Source organism: Artemia franciscana, chromosome 20, assembly GCF_032884065.1.
Source record: "Artemia franciscana chromosome 20, ASM3288406v1, whole genome shotgun sequence".
NCBI classification, from domain to species: domain Eukaryota; kingdom Metazoa; phylum Arthropoda; class Branchiopoda; order Anostraca; family Artemiidae; genus Artemia; species Artemia franciscana.
In genome coordinates, this window is record NC_088882.1 from 5,081,465 (window position 1) to 5,104,137 (window position 22,673).

At 34.8% G+C, this 22,673-nt stretch overlaps 2 protein-coding genes across 4 annotated transcripts in view; one reads left to right on the plus strand and one right to left on the minus strand.

Moving 5' to 3' along the window:
- LOC136040350 (uncharacterized) overlaps window positions 1-5,599 on the minus strand; it is a 41,516-nt gene extending 35,917 nt beyond the window's left edge. The window contains exon 1 of the mRNA XM_065724597.1: window positions 4,248-5,599. Coding sequence (XP_065580669.1) covers window positions 4,412-5,578 — 1,167 coding nt within the window. The 5' untranslated portion in view covers window positions 5,579-5,599 and the 3' untranslated portion in view covers window positions 4,248-4,411. The remainder of the gene's footprint in view (window positions 1-4,247) is intronic.
- Window positions 1-22,673, plus strand: part of LOC136040349 (gamma-aminobutyric acid receptor alpha-like) — a 143,428-nt gene that overhangs the window by 70,565 nt on the left and 50,190 nt on the right. For all 3 annotated transcript variants that reach the window (XM_065724596.1, XM_065724595.1, XM_065724594.1), the window contains exons 5-6: window positions 895-977; window positions 18,937-19,071. In XM_065724596.1, the coding sequence (XP_065580668.1) occupies window positions 895-977; window positions 18,937-19,071 (218 nt within the window). The remainder of the gene's footprint in view (window positions 1-894; window positions 978-18,936; window positions 19,072-22,673) is intronic.

Genomic DNA, 22,673 nt, shown 5'->3' on the forward strand with positions numbered 1-22,673 from the left:
GATCTTAATTAAATTTGATATTTAGAAGGATCTTGTGCTTTAAAGTTATAATTTTAAATTCCGACCAGATCCTGTGACATTGGGGGGGGGGGGGTGGAGGGGAACCCGGAATTCTTGGAAAACGTGAAAATTGGGGTATTTTTATCTTTCGAATAGATGATCAGATCTTAATGAAATTTGATTTTCAGAAGGAATTCATGTCTCGGAGCTCTTATTTCAAATCCCGACCAGATCTTTTGACATGGGGGGAGTTGGAGTGGGAAATCTTGGAAAAACATTTGGAGTGGAGGAATCGGGATGAAGCTTGGTGGATAGAATAAACAAATGTCCTTGATACGTGATTGACAGAATCGTACTGGATTCGCTCTCTTAGGAGGAGTTGGGGGGAGGGGTTCAGTGATTTGGCGAGTTTGGTGCTTCTGGACGTGCTAGGACAATGAAAATTGGTAGGCGTGTCAGGGAGCTGCACAACTTGACTTGGTAAAGTCGTTTTCCCAGATTCGACCATCTGGGGGGCTTATGGGAGAGGAAAAATTAGAAAAAATTAGGTATTTATAACTTACGAGTGGGTGATCGGATCTTAATGAATTTTGATTATTTAGAAGGACATCGTGACTCAGAGCTCTTATTTTAAATCCTGACCGGCATTAATCCTCTTATTTTTCTTTTTAAATCAATCTATTGATTCATAGAATTTTGTTAGAGCTCATACCATATGATCTCTTGGCTCTTAGCTCTTCTCGCCTCGTCACAAGTGCCATATGAGCTCTTAGCTCTTGTTATTAATTATTATTTGAAGTTTCTAAGATTTTGATTTCAAGAGGCAAAATCTATATAACAAAACTCAAGCAAGGAAGTTGTATAACACAAATTAGAACTTCTTTATTCTTTCAGATTAACAATCAAAGCTCGCTGTCCAATGGAACTACGTAATTTTCCCCTAGATTATCAATTCTGCCCACTGGTTATTGGTAGCTGTAAGTAATTTTCTATGTTTGTCCCGGCTCTTCAAGTAGCTTTGATGTAGCTATTCTGAACCACCAGTGTTACTATAATAAAGTTCTAAATGTTCATAGATGGGGGATGCAGCAGAAGCAGTACAATACCCCTGATCAAGATCCCTGAAAAAAGGGCAAAAAGGCCACAGTAGCATTTATTAAAAATTGTTCCCTCCGAAAGACTTACAACACAACTTTATTCACTTTTTGAAGCTAATTCTCTTCCGTCATGTTTTTATCCTTTTCCCGCCAACTTAGAAAGGTATATCTTTGTATTCAGAGTTAAGCCCGTCAAACCATTCAAGTTCTGTTTCTGAAAGGTCAATTTTCGCGTAAATTGAATCTCCAGAGACTGTAGAAGTTTATTAAAGGGAGTATTTTAACAAAAAAAAACGCTGAAAGAAGGAGACAATATCTTGCCATTTATTTTATGTTATCCTTGTAGAGAAGTATTGATATACGATGAGAAAAGATTTACTATAGGTGAATACTTTGCAGTAACACTCTTAAAAAAAGAAACCTTTTAGAAAAAACGTGTCGGTGTGAATAAAGTTTGGCCTTAGATGAAAAATACATTTCGACAGGAGTACAGGTACAATGCAATCACTTTCTTTAGATGAAAAACTTGATTTTTAGCTTGTTCAAGAGACACCTGCCTTTAGATTGTATAGTCGTTGAGGAAGTAATTGAATTAACAAACATATGGACACGCAGAGGAATATCTCCTAAGATCATTCCAAGTCATCATTGGAATCTATGGGATCAACAAGAAGCTTAAAAATTTAGGTTTAAAAAACGATGTTTTAAGACATGAAGAGCAGGGGCGTAATTTTGTAAAAATCCTGGGGGGGGGGATATTGAAGCCAATTTTCTCAAGTAAAGTGAAAATGAGCTAAGTGAAAGTGAAAAATGTAAAATGAGGCATATAGTACCATAAAGGCAAAAGTATAATACAGAAAATAATCTTTTCTGTAGATTCTTGAATTATGTAGACCTATCTTAGCTCCGACGAGATTTTTCAAGATACTCAATTCTAGCCTGGGGGAAACTAGTGGGAAGTTGCCCCTCCCCCATCCCATTGCAAATTACGCCTCTGATTAAGAGAAGGGGCACAGAAAAGCTGCTAGTTTTTAGCAAGGTAGCAATCAATTTATTGTGGCTAAGAAATGGGTTTTGTTTCTGTTAATTAGTGATAATATTTTTCTAGCTCTCTTACGAAAAGAAAAAACTCTATCTTTGTATGTATTAAATAAAAAAAACAAGTTTTTTAAAATGAAAGTAAGGAGCAACATTAAAACTTAAAACGAACAGAAATTACTCCGTATATAAAAGGGGCTTTTCCTCCTCAACGCCCCGCTCTTTACGCTAAAGTTTGACTCTTTCTCTTAACTCTATTTTTAAAGCAGTAAGAAACTTTACCGTAAGAGCGGGCCGTTGAGGAGGAAAATCCCCTTTTATATACGGAGTAATTTCTTTTCGTTTTAAGATTTAATGTTGCTCCTTACTTTCATTTAAAAAAAAACTTGTTTTTATTTAATTTCTGGACGTTTTAGAATTAATGCATGTTTTGATCTTGGCTCTTCCTATATAAATAATTACAACGAAATTTGCATATTAAATAATTGCAATTAATCGGAGGATTTTGAGAAAAAATGAGCGAGGGAGGAGGCCTAGTTGCCCTCCAATTTTTTGATTACTTAAAAAAGCAACTAGAACTTTTAATTTTTTACCAACGTTTTCATTGGTAAAAATATACGTAACTTACGAAATAAGTTACGTAACGAACTTCTATATTCGTATGTTTTTATTACGTATATGAGGGGGTTCAAATCATGTCGATACCTCGCTCTTTACACTAAAGCTTACACTAAATTTTATCCATTTGCTTAAGAATGACCTCTGAATCGCAAAGGCCGTAGAATAAATAATTGAAATTACTAAAAATACTTTAGCGTAAAGAGTGAGGCATAACGAGGAGGTAAACCCCTCATATGCGTAATATTTTTTGTTCGTTTTAAGCTTTAATGCTGCTCCTTACTTTCAGTAGAAAAAACGTTTCATATTTATTTTTTAACTGTTTTTTCAAATAATGCTAGAAAATCCTTCATTGAAATACTTTTCTCCCATGAGAAGTTTCTCCATGGAAATATCTTCCCACTTACCTCCCCCCTCAGATCTCCCCCTAAACCAAAAAAATCCCCTGAAGACGTCTGTACACTTCCCAGTAACCATTTCTATATGTAATCACAGGTCAAAGTTTGTAAATTGCAGCCCCTCGTACGGGGACTGGGGGAGTAAGTCGTCCCTAAAGACATAGATATTAGGTTTTTCGACTATGGTGAATAAAATGGGTATCTCAGAATTTTGATCCGGTGACCTTGGGGAAAAAATGAGCGTGGGAGGGGGCCTAGGGGCCCTCCAAATTTTTGGTCACTTAAAAAGAGCACTAGAACTTTTGCCTTCCGTTAGAATGAGCCCTCTTGCGACATTCTAGGACCACTGAGTCGATACAATCACCCCTGGGAAAAAAAATCAAACAATTGGCCCTCCAAATTTTTTGGTCACTTAAAAAGAGCACTAGAACTTTTGCTTTCCGTTAGAATGAGCCCTCTTGCGACATTCTAGGACCACTGAGTCGATACAATCACCCCTGGGAAAAAAAACAAACAAAAAAACAAACAAAAAAACCAACAAAAATCAAATAAACACGCATCCGTGATTTCTTTTCTGGCAAAAAATGCGAAATTCCACGTTTTTGTAGATAGGAGCTTGAAACTTCTACAAAAAAGGTTCTCTGATACGCTGAATCTGATGGTGTGATTTTCGTTAAGATTGTATGACTTTTAGGGAATGTTTCCCCCTATTTTCTAAAATGAGGCAAATTTACTCAGGCTCGTAACTTTTTATGGGTATAACTAATCTTGCTGAAACTTATATATTTAAAATCAGCATTAAAATGCGATTCTTTTGATGTAACAATTGATATCAAAATTACATTTTTTAGAGTTTCGGTTACTATTGAGCCGGGTCGCTCCTTACTACAGTTCGTTACCACAAACTGTTAGACTGAAGAATCTAAAATAGCGACGAAGACCACACTGCCTTTCCATAACAAACAAATACAACGTAGAAACAATAGGGAAAGTTTTTTCAAGACAATGGAAATTATTTATGTAGATATTTCGGCCCTATGTCCAAGGGCCGTCTTCAGCACAATACAACACTATATATATATATAAAAGAACTTACATCAAATTGTGAGAATTAAAACTGAATATAAAAACACTTATTAAAACAATTTTTTTTTAAAAATATAGCCCTAGCATCCTTACTTCAGCGAAGTTCAACCAGGACTGGCGAAAAGAATGAAATGAAGAAATATAAACTCATTCAAACTAAAGAGAATAAAATGATTAGATGCAATTTCTTAAAGCTAATCTTGCTTGTTTAGCAGCCTGTCTCAAAGGCCTTTTCGTAGTTGGTTCAGTACTATTATAAATTGGTTTAGTAAAATATTTTGTTAGATCATTTTTAATTAAATTTGAGTATAAAGAATTTAATGAGTATTCCCCCAAGTCCCTGTTCAAAGAAATATTTTTATTTATTTTGAGATTAATTTCAATTGATTCTCGAACCACCTGTTTTATTCCCAAATCATTACTAATGAGTGAAGAGTTTTCAAAAAGTATCATGTGGGACGGATTATTAAATATATGCCAACCTAGAGCAGAATCAAAGGAATTGTTGGAACCATTTGAAATTAAGGCCTTGTCTATGTCATTTTTATGCTGTTGTAACCTTTTGTCTAGATTCTGATGGGTCCTGCCGACATAGTATTTTCCGCAATCACAGGGTATTTGATAGACCCCTCTTTGGCGAGTAACTGGGGTCTTATCTTTACCCGAATTTAAGAAATTGATGATTTTAAAATTATTAGTAAAAACTACGTACAGATTATTTTTTGTGCAAATATTTTTTAATTTTGTTGTAATCTTTGGGATATACGGAAGATAGACAATATTTGAGGGCTTATCAATAGCCTCACATTGTGAAGTATCTTCTTCGATTTTACAAGAATGTCTTTTTATTCTGCGGCTAATTATTTTATTTACAAAAGGAATGGGGTATCCATTACCAAAAAGAATATCTCTGATAAAATTTATTTCTGCATTTATATATGAATGGGAGCAAATATTTAGGGCCCGATCAATGAGGGAAATTACAACTGCTCTTTTAACTTGTGGGGGGTGATTTGAATTAAAGTGAAGATATCTATTGTTTTGTGTTGGCTTTCGATATATAGTAAAATCCAGTTTATCAGCATTACGAATAATTAATACATCTAAAAACGGTAGTTTATTTTCAATTTCAACTTCAAGGGTGAACTGCAAATTTCGGTCATAAGTGTTAAGATGATCTAAGAAGCCCCGAAGTTCAGCTTCCCCATAATTCCAAAGTGAAATTACGTCATCCATATAACGACCCCAATAGACATGTTTTAGAAAATAAGAATTCAATGCCCAATTCTCAAGATTCTCGACATAAATATTTGCTAGTAGCCCGGATAAAGGTGCCCCCATGGGTAATCCATTTTTTTGCTGATAAAAAGAATCCCGAAATTGAAAATACATAGAAAACTTATTACAAATTTTAACAAGAGTCATTAAAACTTCACAATCAATTCCTGTCGCTGAAGTCTCGATCAAGTGGTAATTTTCTTCTATTTTGTTTTTTAATAATTCCTCTGAAATAGTTACATCTATATTTGTATACATGGAAACAATGTCGAAACTACTAACTATTGTGTTTTCTGAAATACTTGTGTTGCTAAGTTTTTTAATCAAATCTGCCGAGTTATGAATATAGGAAATGAATATAGGTTAAAAGAGCAGTTGTAATTTCCCTCATTGATCGGGCCCTAAATATTTGCTCCCATTCATATATAAATGCAGAAATAAATTTTATCAGAGATATTCTTTTTGGTAATGGATACCCCATTCCTTTTGTAAATAAAATAATTAGCCGCAGAATAAAAAGACATTCTTGTAAAATCGAAGAAGATACTTCACAATGTGAGGCTATTGATAAGCCCTCAAATATTGTCTATCTTCCGTATATCCCAAAGATTACAACAAAATTAAAAAATATTTGCACAAAAAATAATCTGTACGTAGTTTTTACTAATAATTTTAAAATCATCAATTTCTTAAATTCGGGTAAAGATAAGACCCCAGTTACTCGCCAAAGAGGGGTCTATCAAATACCCTGTGATTGCGGAAAATACTATGTCGGCAGGACCCATCAGAATCTAGACAAAAGGTTACAACAGCATAAAAATGACATAGACAAGGCCTTAATTTCAAATGGTTCCAACAATTCCTTTGATTCTGCTCTAGGTTGGCATATATTTAATAATCCGTCCCACATGATACTTTTTGAAAACTCTTCACTCATTAGTAATGATTTGGGAATAAAACAGGTGGTTCGAGAATCAATTGAAATTAATCTCAAAATAAATAAAAATATTTCTTTGAACAGGGACTTGGGGGAATACTCATTAAATTCTTTATACTCAAATTTAATTAAAAATGATCTAACAAAATATTTTACTAAACCAATTTATAATAGTACTGAACCAACTACGAAAAGGCCTTTGAGACAGGCTGCTAAACAAGCAAGATTAGCTTTAAGAAATTGCATCTAATCATTTTATTCTCTTTAGTTTGAATGAGTTTATATTTCTTCATTTCATTCTTTTCGCCAGTCCTGGTTGAACTTCGCTGAAGTAAGGATGCTAGGGCTATATTTTTAAAAAAAAATTGTTTTAATAAGTGTTTTTATATTCAGTTTTAATTCTCACAATTTGATGTAAGTTCTTTTATATATATATATAGTGTTGTATTGTGCTGAAGACGGCCCTTGGACATAGGGCCGAAATATCTACATAAATAATTTCCATTGTCTTGAAAAAACTTTCCCTATTGTTTCTACGTTGTATTTGTTTGTTACTGAAGAATCTCTAATTGAATCTTAGTCGTAGAGTTATTTTAAAATATGTTTGATTGTTAAGGGAAAACTAACTTTGTGATTGATTAATTGAAAAAATTTTTTTTTTAACAAAAGTAAAGACGGAAGCTATGTCTTGAAAAGAGCAAAAAAAGACAACCACCAGAAATTATAATGAACAATGAATCAAAAGTTAAAATAAACAGATATTATACTTACTGGAAAATGAAACCAACAACAAACGTATAATGTAGGCTACCAAAAATAAAACCGATATTCGACTCTAACTCAAAACGAACAGAAATTACTACATAAATGTTACATGGACTGATGAGGAATTTAATAACGGTTTAATCTGTAGTCTATTTGACGACTGTGACAATACAGCGAACCAAGAAGTGTTTAAATTCTTCTTTGGGTAAGAATTTCCCAAAATATAAACTTCAAAAAAACTATAAGATTTTATTAATTTAGTTTTTGCTTACAAGGTAACTAAAAAAAAGTATAGTTTCAGAAATTTGCTTTTTGCATATATTAAGATTTTAATATTTTTAATTTGGACCCCTAGTGAAAGGTCAATATTAATTGGTCATTCAATTAGGGTCTCAGAATAAACGCATTAGTACAGAAGCAGTAGTTGTAGTGGTAGCAGTAGTAGTAGCAGTTGTACTAGTGGCATGCAGATACTGATTTTTGGTCCATTGATCTTTCCCTTTAGGTATTCCTTAAAATTTCCAATTTAATAAATAAACTCATACCGGAGATACGTCCTTTCGATAATATATATTTATCTATAACCCACTTACATCAAAAGATCAATAGTGGAGTAAACACAAACGAAAATCAACAATAACATTACACAAAAAATAACAAATAAAACAATAATCTACATGCACATAGTGTCTTTTGATTTAATTCAAATTCCCCCCTGAATTCTTTCAAGTTTTCACCTTACAACATTTATTCTTGGTAGTACAAGTATCATAGCAATAGTGGTAGTATTAGGAGCAGTAGTATCAGTAGTAGTTTACGCATCTTGTCTTTTGGCCAGTTGAAGATCCCCTCATTACGCCATAGAAGTTTCACCTCGATATGGTAAGCAAGATACTGCTTATAAGCCCTTTTGACAATATGTGTACATATAGCACATTTTGATTTAGTTCCAATTCCCCCTCAACGTTCCCTTGAATTTTCATTTTAGTGTCCTCTACCTTGATAGTAATCACTATAGACACTGTAATTGTAGTGGTAGGGGTTTCAGTATCGTGCAAATATTGCATTTTTGGTCAATTGATCATCCCCCTTATCTGATTTAGTTGAATACTCCCCTCAATATTCTGTGAAAGGCTCACCTGAAAGCCTTTCGTATTTTGTTGTTTTTTTTTTCAAACAGTTCGTGGTAACGAACTGCAGTAAGGAGCGACCCGGCTCAATAGTAAACGAAACTCTAAAAACGGAATCTTGATGCTAAAAGATACATCAAAAGAACCGAATTTGCATGCCGATTATAAGTTTCATCAAATTTAGTCTTTGTCATCAAAAGTTACGAGTCTGAGAAAATTTGCCTTATTTTGGAGAATGGGGGAAACACCCCCTAAGAGTCATAGAATCTTAACAAAAATCACACAATCGCATTGAGCATATCGGAGAACCTTATAGCGAAAATTTCAAGCTCCTATCTACAAAAATGTGGAATTTTGCATTTTTCGCCAGAAGACACATCACGGGTGCGTTTTTTTTTTTTTTTTTTTTTTCAGGGGTCATCGTATCGACCAAGTGGTCCTAGAATGTCGCAAGAGGGTTCATTCTAACGGAAATAAAAAGTTCTAGTGCCCTTTTTAAGTAAGCAAGAACTGCAGGGCACCTCGGCCCCCTCCCATGCTCATTTTTTCCCAAAGTCAATGGATCAAAATTTTGAGATAGCCATTTGTTCCGCATAGGCGAAAACCATAATAACTATGTCTTTGGGGATGACTTACTCCCCCGCAGTCCCTGGGGGAGGGGCTGCAAGTTACAGACTTTGACCAGTGTTCAAACAGTTCGTGGTAACGAACTGTAGTAAGGAGCGACCCGGCTCAATAGTAACCAAAACTCTAAAAAATGGAATTTTGATACCAATAGCTACATCAAAAGAATCGCATTTTAATGCTGGTTTTAAATATATAAGTTTCATCAAGTTTAGTCTTACCCATCAAAAGTTACGAGCCTGAGAAAATTTGCGTTATTTTAGAAAATAGGGGGAAACGCCCCCTAAAAGTCATAGAATCTTAACGAAAATCACACCATCAGATTCAGCGTATCAGAGAACCCTACTGTAGAAGTTTCGAGCTCCTATCTACAAAAATTTGGAATTTTGCATTTTTTGCCAGAAGGCAGATCACGGATGCGTGTTTATTTGTTTTTTTGTTTTTTTTTGTTTTTTTTTTTCCCAGGGGTGATCGTATCGACCCAGTTGTCCTAGAATGTTGCAAGAGGGCTCATTCTAACGGAAATGAAAAGTTCTAGTGCCCTTTTTAAGTGACCAAAAACATTGGAGGGCACCTAGGCCCCCTCCCACGCTAATTATTTTCCCAAAGTCAACGGATCAAAATTCTGAGATAGCCATTTTATTCAACGTAGTCGAAAAACCTTATAACTATGTCTTTGGGGACGACTTACTCCCCCACAGTCCCCGTGGGAGGGGCAACAAGTTACAAACTTTGACCTGTGCTTACATATAGTAATGGTTATTGGGAAGTATACAGGCGTTTTCAGGAGGATTTTTTTGGTTTGGGGGAGGGGTTGAGAAGAGGGGGATATGCTGGGGGAACTTTCCTTCGAGAATTTGTAATGGGAGAAGAAAATTTCCATGAAGGGAGAGCAGGATTTACTAGCATTATTTAAAAAAAAACAATTAAAAAATAAAAGTGAAAAAGCTTTTTCAGCTGGAAGTAAGGAAAAGCAATAAAACTTAAAACAAACAGAAATTATTACCCATATGAGGGGCTCACCTCCTTCTAATACCTCGCTCTTTACGCTAAAGTATTTTCAGTAATTTCAACTACTTATTCTACGGCTTTTGTGATTCAGGGGGTCATTCTTAATGAATCGGGATAAAATTTAAGCTTTAGTGTAAAGAGCGAGGTACTGACGATGGGGTGAATCCCCTCATATATGTAATAAAAACATGAGAATACAAAAGTTCTTTACGTAAGCTAATTTATAAGTTACGTAAATCTTTTACCAATAAAAAGATTCGTAAAAAATTTAAAGTTCTAGTTGCCTTTTTAATTAACCAAAAAATCGGGGGGCAACTAGGCTTCGTCCCCCGCTCTTTTTTTCTCAAAATCATTCGATCAAAATTATGAGAAAGCCATTGAGCCAAAAAAAAAAAAAATATGCAAATTTCGTTTTGATTATTCCTCTGCGGAGAGCCAAAATCAAAACATGCATTGATTCAAAAACGTTCAGAAATTAAATAAAAAAAACAACAAATAAAAAAAAATATATGAAATGGGTTGTCCCCTCCGCAGTCCCTCGCTCTTTACGCTAAAGTTTTTAATTGTTTTAAAAAGTAGAATTGTGGCAAAGAGTCAAACTTTAGCGTAAAGAGCGAGGGACTGCGGAGGGGACAACCCATTTCATATACGGAGTAAAACTTAAAAACTTAAAAACTTAAAAACTTAAAAACAATTAAAAACTTTAGCGTAAAGTTTGACTCTTTCTCTCAATTCTTCTTTTTAAAACAGTAAAAAACTTTAGCGTAAAGAGCGGGGCGTTGATGAGGAAGCAGCCTCTTTCATATACGAAGTAATTTCTGTGCGTTTTAAGTTTTAATGTCGCTCCTTACTTTCAGTTAAAAAAACTTGTTTTTTTTATTTAATTACATACAGTAATGGGTATTGGGAAGTGTATAGACGTTTTCAGGGGGATTTTTTGGTTTGGGGTGGGGCTGAGGGGAGGGGGCTATGTGGGAGTATCTTTTCTTGGAAGAATATGTCATGGGGGAAGAAAAATTCAATGAAAAGGGCGCGGGATTTTCTAGCAATACTATAAAAAAAAAAAAAATGGAAAAATAAACATGAAAAAGTTTTGTCAATTGAAAGTACGGAGTAGCATTAAAACTTAAAACGAACAGAGATTATTACGCATATGAGGGGTTCTAAAAATACTTTAGCATAAAGAGCGAGGTATTTAGGAGGAGATGAATACCTTGCTCTTTATGCTAAAGTATTTTTATCAATTTCTACTATTTATTTTACGGCCTTTCTGATCCAGGGGTCATTCTTAAAGAATTGGGACAAAACATAAGATTTAGTGTAAAGAGCGAGATCTTAACGAGGGGACATACCCCCTCATATGCATAATGAAAAAATAAGAATATAAAAGTTTGTTACGTAAGTCAATTTTTAAGTTACGTATATTTTTTACTAATAAAAACGTTCGTTAAAAATTAATAGTTCCAGTTGCCTTTTTAAGTAACCGAAAATTGGAGAGCAGCTAGGCCTCCTTCCCCACCCCTTATTTCTCAAAATCGTCTGATCAAAACTAAGAGAAAGCCATTTAGCCAAAAATAATTAATATGCAAATTTCATTTTAATAATTTATGTGCGGAGAGCCAAAATCAAACATGCATTAATTCAAAAACGTTCAGAAATTAAATAAAAAAAACTAGTTTTTTTAACTGAAAGTAAGGAGTGACATTAAAACTTAAAACGAACAGAAATTACTCCGTATATTAAACGGGTTGTCACCTCCGCTATCCTTCGCTCTTTACGCTAAAGTTTGACTCTTTGCCACAATTCTACTTTTTAAAACAATTAAAAACTTTAGCGTAAAGAGCGAGGCGTTTAGGAGGTGACAACCCATTTAATATACGGAGAAATTTCTGTTCGTTTTAAGTTTTAGTGTCGCTCCTTACTTTCAGTTAAAAAAAACTAGTTTTTTTTCATTTAATTACACAAAAGATCAAACGTTACGACCTTTCTCAATAGCCAGTGCTAAGTGTAAATAAGAGGTCAATTGCATAACTTACCACCTGAACAAAATACTCTTCAAATTTTCTCAATCATACGGCTTGAAGCCAAACTGATTAGACATATAATTTACTTTAGACAGGAGATCAGGGAGCAAAACATATTCAAATGCTTTACTTAATATACAAGCAACCGTAATAGGCCTATACGAAGCGCAACTAGTTGGATCCTTACCACGTTTCAAAATTGACGTAATGTTACCAAATAAAAAGAATCAGGGACTAAAGAAGAGCATAAACACATCTGAAATGTAACTGCAAGTGATAAACTAATTCCTCCGAATCGGTGTTGAGGTGAAAAGCACTGATGCCTTCTACATCATAATATTTCGATTTAAGTCTCTCACACTTCTTTTGACACGGTCAACACAAATGGGAGGTACATGACCTTGATTGATTTTCTTAGGTAACAGATTAGAACAGAGCTTGACAAAACGAAAATGAACCGCATATATCACTATATCGAAAATCTTACTAAAATGATTGATCCATGATACATTAGGGATTCGGTCGGCCGTAGGCGATCTATCGAACTTCGCGACATTAATCACTTTTCTCCACTGGCTAGGAGTCTTAAGAAATTCAGCACCATTATACCTAATTCTTCGAAGGTAGCGTTTAAAATCAACATTCGTTCTTTGTTTAATTAAATAAAAAAAAAACTTGTTTTTTTAACTGGAGCGACATTAAAACTTAAAACGAACAGAAATTACTCCGTATATGAAATGGGTTGTCCCCTTCGCAGTCCCACGCTCTTTACGCTAAAGTTTGACTCTTTGCCACAATTCTACTTTTTAAAACAATTAAAAACTTTAGCGTAAAGAGCGTGGGACTGCGAAGGGGACAACCCATTTCATATACGGAGTAATTTCTGTTCGTTTTAAGTTTTAATGTCGCTCCTTACTTTCAGTTAAAAAAAACTAGTTTTTTTTTATTTAATTTCTGAACGTTTTTGAATTAATGCATGTTTGATTTTGGCTCTCCGCACATAAATTATTGAAATGAAATTAGTATATTAATTTTTTTTTTTGGCTAAATGGCTTTCGCTTAGTTCTGATCAGACAATTTTGAGAAATAAGGGGTGGGGAAGGAGGCCTAGCTACCCTCCAATTTTTCGGTTACTTAAAAAGGCTACTAGAACTTTTAATATTCAACGAACGTTTTTATTAGTAAAAAATATACGTAACTTAAGAATTAACTTACGTAACAAACTTTTATATTCTTATATTTTTATTATGTGTACGAGGGGGTTTGTACCCTCGTTAATACCTCGCTCTTTACACTAAATCGTAAGTTTTGTCCCAATTCTTTAAGAATGACCCCTGAATCAAAAAGGCCGTAGAATAAATAGTTGAAATCACTAAAAATATTTTAGCATAAAGAGCGAGGCATTTATCTCCTCCTAAATACCTCGCTCTTTATGCTAAAGTATTTTTAGAACCCCTCATATGCGTAATAATCTCTGTTCGTTTTAAATTTCAATGCTATTCCTTACTTTCATTTGAAAAAACTTTTTCATGTTTATTTTTTCATTGTTTTTTTATAGTAATGCTAGAAAATCCTGCGCCCTTTTCATTGAATTTTTCTTCCCCCATGACATATTCCTCAAAGGAAAAATCCTCCCACAAAGCCCTCTCCCATCAACCCCACCCCCCAAACCAAAAATCCCCATGAAAACGTCTGTACAGTTCCCAATAACCATTACTATATGTAAACATTGGTCAAAGTTTGTAACTTGCAGCCCCTCCCTCAGGGATTGTGGGGGAGTAAGTCATTCCCAAAGACATAGTTATTATGGTTTTCGACTATGCTGAACAAAATGGCTATCTTAAAATTTTAATCTGTTGACTTTTGGAAAAAAAATGAGCATGGGAGGGGGCCTTTTTGCCCTCCAATTTTTTTGGTCACTTAAAAAGGACACTAGAACTTTTCATTTCCGTTAGAATGAGCCCTCTCGCGACATTCTAGGACCACTTGGTCGATAAGATGACCCCTGGGAAAAAAAACAAAAAAAAACAAAACAAATAAACACGCACCCGTGATTTGTCTTCTGGCAAGAAATACAAAATTCCACATTTTTTAGATATGAGCTTGAAATTTTTGCTATAGAGTTCTCTGATATACCAAATGCGATAGTGTGATTTTCGTTAAGATTCTATGACTTTTAGGGGATGTTTCCCCCTTTTTTCCAAAATAGGACAAATATTCTCAGGCTCATAACTTTTGATGACAAAGACTAAATTAATTGAAACTTATATATTTAGAATCAGCGTAAAAATTCGATTCTTTTGATGTATCTTTTAGCATCAAAATTCCGTTTTTTGAAATTCGTTTACTATTGAGCCGGGTCGCCCCTTACTACAGTTCCTTACCACGAACTGTTTGAAAAGAAAATAATTCAGTATTTTGGGGCTTCTGACATTATTACTCCTTTGCGGAAGTTAGGCTCAAAATTGAAAAAGGATTATATTTTTTCTCTGGACCCCTTCCACCTCTTAGTTCGTTTATTTTCCCGTTAGTTTTCACCTGTTTTCGCTTTATAGTTGTGTTATCTCTTAGCAGTTCTTTCGTTAGTTGAGTTATGATTGTGGTATATATGTTTTATCGCTCGTATAGTTGTGTTATTTTCAAATTATACTCCATAATAGAGAGGCTCCGAACACCCAGCATTGTATGTTAAGCTCTTAATTTGACGTTTTTTTCTAACGTGACCACATTCGTCCTGCGCCCTTTTCATTGAATTTTTTCCCCCATGGCATATTTCTCCAAGGAAAGATCCTCCCACATAGCCCCCTCCCTCAACCCTACCCCCAAAACCAAAAAAAATCCCCCTGAAAACGTCTGTACACTTCCCAATAACCATTATTATATGTAAACATTGGTTGAAGTTTGTAACTTGCAACCCCTCCCCCGGGACTGTGGGGGAGTAAGTCATCCCCAAAAACATAGTTATTATGATTTTTGACTATGCTAAACAAAATGGCTATCTTAAAATTTTGATCCGTTGACTTTGGGAAAAAAATGAGCGTGGGAGGGGGCCTAGATGCCCTCCAATTTTTTTGGTCACTTAAAAAGAGCACTAGAACTTTTCATTTCCGTTAGAATGAGCCCTCTTGCGACATTCTAGGACCCCTTGGTCCATACGATGACCCCTGGGGAAAAAAAAAAAAAAAAAAAAAAAATAAACACGCACCCGTGATTTGTCTTCTGGCAAAAAATGCAAAATTCCACATTTTTGTAGATAGGAAATTGAAACTTCTACAGTAGGGTTCTCTGATACGCTGAATCTGATGGTGTCATTTTCGTTAAGATCCTACGACTTTTAGGGGGTGTTTCCCCCTATTTTCCTAAATAAGGCAAATTTTCTCAGGCTCGTAACTTTTGATGGCTAAGACTAAACTTGATGAAACTTATATATTTAAAATCAGCATTAAAATGCGATTCTTTTGATGTAGCTATTGATATCAAAATTCAATTTTTTAGAGTTTTGGTTCCTATTGAGCCGGATCGCTCCTTACTACAGTTCGTTACCACGAACTGTTTGATATCGAAAACATTACCCCTTAAAGGGAGGCCGTAAGCTATCCACATTTTTAGCCACAATTTAGCCCGATTCTCAATGTTTTGAGGTCTGGATCATTCTTCCAAATTGAACTTCTTGCATTGGCTTGAAAGCGACAAAGGGGAACAGCTACCTCTTCAGACCTCGTTAAGCACGATACAATGTTGCTATAATAAATATTAAGCTGAATTTTTGGCTTGTGGGGACCCAACGCTTGTACACAACAGATTAAAATGGACTTTAATCGTTGATAGAAGGCTAACATGCGTAGAAAACTAAAGAGGCCAGTCAGCTTTGTTCCATTCTCTTTTAGAAATCCATTTTCTAGAATTAGGACGAGGGTTCTTTTCAGCAGTAGCATTAAGGGTAACAGTGAGGGATAGGGAGAGATGGTCATAATCACGCTCATCCTGATCAACATGGACTTCGCCACAGATGAGACCAGAAGAAACGATACAATGATCAATGTCTGAAAGTGAGGCACTATTATGGAAATAGGAATGGGAGGCATCTTTCTTCAAAATTCTGTAACTATTCGGTAGTGAAACTAAAAGAAGCTCAGTCCGCACTGATGAAGAGTTAATATTATAGTTTATATCACCGATTAATAACTAGTCCGGTCCATTACTCTCAATGCCATTCAGAAGACTTACTATTAATGGGCAAGATTTTGTAAATTTACTTAAACTTCGGAGCGATTTCTGGTCACAGGGGAGATAAACATTAATGAGGACAAGGTTGGCAAGACGAATAGCAATATAACAATATAACGAATAGCAATATCACTCTCGTGATAACATAAAGGGGGTGGGCAAAACAGCGTCTTTTTTATTAAACATGCTAGGCCACCTGATGGTCTGCCAGAGGTTTTGCGTGCACTTTTAGAAAAAAAACTAAGTGTTCATTACTTCTCCGTAGGGAGAAGATTACTTTTTGCTTCTGTCGAAGATTAATGATATTTCCAGCTGTTTTTCCTGAATCAATTCGCGTACAATTCTGAGAACTGGTCTTCTCTTCCCCTTTCTTGAACAATACTTTGCAGTCTTCGCATTTTTTCCGTACCTGGTTACGTGGTGCCTTTCTTATCTCTTGCCATATTCTTCTGTTAATGAGCTTATAAACATCTCGGCTGTTAAAACCGAATTTATTGCAAAATTTTACAGTAACAAAATAAACCGCTTATCCTTGCATAATGTAGTGATCTCGTTGTCTAATTTTTTCGAAAATGTCCTTTTTGTGTCTTCTCAGATTCCATAATGTTCCACAAAATGTGTCATATTTTTTTTGCTATAAATGATATCATGTTTAATTGTCAAAACTTTATTTAGAGTTTTGAATATATAATCTTTCCCAAATCAGTTCAAAAAGGAGTAAACTTAACTTTATCCTATTATCTTGAGATCGTGCCGTTTTTATGACGTCATGAAAGAAATAAGAACATGAAAGATTAAATTAATGTTACACGCTATGAATTTGTGTCTAGGCAGCCAACGAGGCAAGTTTATATTTATAAAAGCTCTAGGGACAATCAATTCCAACAGTAAATTGAAAATAGATTTCCCGTATGACGTCATGAATTTACATAATTGACTTTATCAGCTAAGCTAACCTAGGTGGCGCGAAGTGCCACCCTAACAGCTAGTCATATATATAAGTAGTGAACAACTTGCTCTTCAAGATCTTCATCTTGAATTTCATCTTGACTGAATCCAGGTCTCGGACAAGTTATTTGCTCGCAAACTAAAAAGCTCAAACGCACCTATTTTGGCCTTGCGTTTTTCTATTTTTGAAATTTAGCTTATAAAGTCAATTATGTATTCATTTAGGTTAGCTTAGCCGATAAAGTCAATTATGCGTCATATTTGCTTCATTAGTGATAGTATAGTTTTAGTGTCTATGATGCCGGCAAAACTACATAAGAAACATTTGATCGACAAGGGCTCCTTGAACCATGAAGTCAAAAGGTCTAGTATTTGTTATATGAGCATAATGATTGGAGGGCAGTTAGCTCTCTCCCACGCCAATTTTCTCCAAAGTCGTCCAATCAGAATGATAGAACAGTCATTCGGTTTATCATAGTTGAAAGGTCAAACAACTCTGCCTATGGGGATGGTAGGGAAGTTTTTGGGATAAATTTTCTAGGAAGAGTTCTACATGGAGGGAAGCTATTTCCTGGCATAATTTGAAATGCAGTCAGAAACTAGATTAAATTTGGCTTTTTTTGGATGTTGGGGGTTACTTGGGAGGATCTTTCCATGGAAGAACTTTTTGTTTGGGAAGACAATTTTCCATAGAGGGGAGCTGGATTTTCCAGCGTTATTAAAAAAAAAACATCATAAACGAGGCAACATTAAGGCTTAAAACAAACAAAAGAAAAATCGATTTATGAGGAGGTGGCTCCCTCTTCCTCAAACCTCGCTCCTTACGGAAAAATATATTTTTTTTTTTAATTAAAATAAACAGTCCTTGTGTTTCGCTCTTAAAGATTTAGAACAAAAGATCACACTATAGCATAAAGAACGGTTGAGGACTGGAGAGCCCTTTCCACGCATGGAAAATTTCTGTTTGTTTTAAGTCTTAATATTTCTTCTTTCTTTCAGTAGAAAACTTTTTTTTTTATTTAATGAAGTAAAAGAGGCTTAGGAAGAATCAAAATTACAGGGTTTTCTTGCTGTTGTAGGTCTGCAACAATTTGTCTAGGATTGTCAATTTCTAGAAAGGAATAAGATGGTTATGTGAAGGTGGGGATTGGTCAGATCAAATCAGATCAAACTAATTTATTTAACGTAAAAAATTCAAACAGATTTACTGCAGCCATCTACAAAAGCCTGACGGTTTGTTTGCGATGGCGGCAAATCCATTATTACACAGCTTTATAACAACTCCATAAAAAATAAAAATAAAAAAAAATATACACAGCATTCTAATCCTTCTCAATTATAACCCAAAAGGTTCAGAACTTAGATGCAAGGTCATATGGAATTCAAGTCTCATAACAGTGTTAAGGATTAAAAACTACTTTTAGTCGGCTCTTAAGCTCATCGACCCAATTTTGTCTTACTTCGAGCAGTGATATCCATGTTTGTGGTAACACAAAATTTGCAACTGTATATACCGTCATATTGGACAGCTTAATTAATGAATCAGTTTTATGGGCGGGTGAAAAGACCAAGCCCAACCATGTCATTTAGAATAACAAGATGGTTTTTCTGAGTCCTTGGAGTCTGAGGGATGTGGTGGCCGTAATATTTGTAGTTTAAACTTCGGATGTTCTATGAATAATTACCTCTACGCAGATCTTGATTGGTGTATGTTTATTAAGCATCTTGCTTCCTTAGACTTCTTTTATATTCCAGATGCATATTCTGCGAGTGACCTTGTATACCAGTGGGACGTTGACAATGGTGTTAAATTTCTTCCAGGAGTAGAATTGTCACAGTTTGACCTAATATCTTCTCCTATCAGAAACATCACAATACATCGTAAACAAGGTTGGTAATGGACATTCTATCCCTGAACCCTGAGCATTTATAAGATTACAGTAAATAAAATTTCTCTAAGTAGCACTGGTTAACTTTTCTAGGTGGTACTAGCTTCTTGGAGTCTTGAAGGAGTTAACTGACTATACATCGTAAACACTTTAAACAAAACTGATGTAGTTTAACAGTACACATTAAATTTTTCTAGCTTTCTAAAGAAAAATACAAGCAAGATATAACATAATTTTTTTTAATTTTTTAATGAAATTTACTAATAAGACTGAATACTCCCACAAATCCATATTCAAAGAAATATTATTATTTAGCTAAGGCTTTATTTCTATTGCCACACTAACCGGGACTGTTTTATTTTTGAATTTAAGTCTTAACGATCGTATTTTATTTTTGAATGTACTTTATTGAGGATTGCTCTTGGATATAGAGCCAAAATATTAAGAATAAAACAATTTCACTGTCTTACATAAATTCCCCATTGTTTTATCTGTTGTTTTTTACATATGGAAGATTTACTAAACTTGAGATTATAATGAACTAAAAAGTAATTTTTCATGTTGCAGTCCCACTCCAAAAAATATTCTGTTTTTTTGTTTCATGGTCTCAAAATTTATTAACTGGAAAGTTTTTCCTTTTTTTTGAAAATGGTCATGCAAGTAAAGCAGTCATGCCATTAAATTTCAGACAACTTTTGAAAAATAAATTTCTGAATGAAATTTATATTGGCCTTGAAACTGAAAAAAAAATACCTGCACACATGGGGACTGCGAGGCCCCAGCTTCTAGTCTCTACGCTAAAGCTTATCTAGTAATTTTATTGAAAGCATTCTAGAGCGCAATATGTAGGTCGGCTGCTAATTCTTGGTTGTGCTATGACGGCTATGGATATCTTTTCAAAACGCATGATCTAAGGCTGTGCTGTTTCATAGTAACATTCTTAGTTCATTAAATTCAAAAGCAATAGGACACACGCTCAGCACTGACAAACCACTTCTGTTCCCGTCTACAAGCGTCTTATGGATTACATGTTGCCAATAAGTATCGTTTCAACCGTCCTCTCCTTGCCTGGCTATACAATGCTTTTACTACCCCCTATCTGCTTTCTCTGGCTCCCTTTTGGAAAATATTAACAGCTACCAAAAACAAAGCTATTTGTAGCACATTCTACATATATGCCAAGTTTCTCCTGCATCTCCCTCTGTGGCACAGCAATGGCGACATCTACATGAAAGACAAGGTCACAAACCCTTCCATGGTCATAGAGAGAAGAATCTCCAAATTCAGTGCCAATGTTTTAAGAGCCAACCACCCCTGGACTAGTGTTATTTTATAATGTTTGTAGTTGAAGTGTGTTTAATTTTTTTTTTCTTTTTCATACTCCGTCTTTTCCGTTTTTGACGGGTAATAAATTAATAATAATCATAAGTATATTTTTAAGCTGCTTCCCAGGGAATAAGGGGAACCCGAAGGCTTTTTCCCCCTCCCTTTAATCCTTGAAATAAAAAAATATAACTATTCAAAAAGTCCGTCAGACTACAGACATAAAACAAATATACACCTTAGCGTATACAGTTTTGAAGGGATCGGAGGAAAAAAGTATGTTCTCTTCGGTCAAACCGCGAGACAAACCAGGGTGTACCAAACTACGGATAGAAGTCGCCACCTTTTAATCCAGAGAGACATGTTAATCAAACAGTTCGTGGTAACGAACTGTAGTAAGGAGCGACCCGGCTCAATAGTAAACGAAACTCTAAAAAACGGACTTTTGATGCTAAAATATACATCAAAAGAATCAGACTTTCATGCTGATTTTAAATATATAAGTTTCATCAAATTTAGTCTTTGTCATCAAAAGTTACGAGCCTGAAAAAATTTGCCTTATTTTAGAAAATAGGGGAAAGCACCCTCTAAAAGTCACAGAATCTTAACGAAAATCACACCATCACATTCGGCGTATCAGAGAACCCTATAGCAAAATTTTCAAGCTCCTATCTACAAAAATGTGGAATTTCGTATTTTTTGCCAGAAGACAAATCACGGGTGCGTGTTTATTTTTTTTTTATTTTTTTTTTTTTTCTTTCCAGGGGTCATCGTATCGACCAAGTGGTCCTAGAATGTCGCAAGAGGGCTCATTCTAACGGAAATGAAAAGTTCTAGTGCCCTTTTTAAGTGACCAAAAAAATTGGAGGGCATCTAGGCCCCCTCCCACGCTCATTTTTCTCCAAAGTCAACAGATCAAAATTTTGAGATAGCCATTTTGTTCTGCATAGTCAAAAACCATAATAACTATGTCTTGGGGAATGACTAACTCCCCCACAGTCCCTGGGGGAGGGGCTGCAAGTTACAAACTTCGACCAGTGTTTATATATAATAATGGTTATTGGGAAGTGTACAGTCGTTTTCAGGGGATTTTTTTTTGGTTTTGGGGGTGGGGTTGAGGGGAGGGGGCTATGTGGGAGGATCTTTCCTTGGAGAAATATGTCATGGGGGAACAAAAATTCAATGAAAAGGGTACAGGATTTTCTAAAATTACCATAAAAGAAAACAATGAAAAAATAAACATGGAAAAGTTTTTTCAATTGAAAGTAAAGAGTAGCATTGAAACTTAAAACGATCAGAGATTATTACGCATATGAGGGGTTCTAAAAATACTTTAGCATAAAGAGCAAGGTATTTAGGAGGAGATAAATACCTCACTCTTTATGCTATAGTATTTTTAGTAATTTCAACTATTTATTCTACGGCCTTTCTGATTCAGGGGTCATTCTTAAAGAATTGGGACAAAACTCAAAATTTAGTGTAAAGAACGAGGTATTAACGAGGGTACAAACCCCCTCATATACATAATAAAAATTAAAGAATGTAAAAGTTTGTTACGTAAGTTAATTCTTAAGTTAAGTATATTTTTTACTAATAAAAAAAATCGTTAAAATTAAAATTTATAGTTGCCTTTTTATGTAACCGAAAAATTGCTTGGCAACTAGGCCTCCTTCCCCATCCCTTATTTCTCAAAATCGTCTGATCAAAACTAAGATAAAGCCATTTAGCCAAAAAAGGAATTAATATGCAAATTTCATTTTAATAATTTATGTGTGGAGAGCCAAAATCAAACATGCATTAATTCAAAAACGTTCAGAAATTACATAAAAAAAACTAGTTTTTTTAACTGAAAGTAAGGAGTGACATTAAAACTTAAAACAAACAGAAATTACTCCGTATATGAAATGGGTTGTCCCCTTCGCAATCCCTCGCTCTTTACGCTAAAGTTTGACTCTTTGCAAAAATTCTGCTTTTTAAAACAATTAAAAGCTTTAGCGTAAAGAGCGAGGGATTGCGGAGGGGACAACCCATTTCATATACGGAGTAATTTCTGTTCGTTTTAAGTTTTAATGTCACTCCTTACTTTCAGTTAAAAAAACTAGTTTTTTTTATGTAATTAAACCAAAAAACGACACCAGTATTAAGAGCCACCATGAAAAGTAAAAATCTTGTCCGAATGGGAGGGATAGCAAAAATACACTAAAATATGAAACGGGACTAAATAAATTATAGAACAACTAATACAAATCGCACATCCTAATCAGTACCACAAACCTTGCA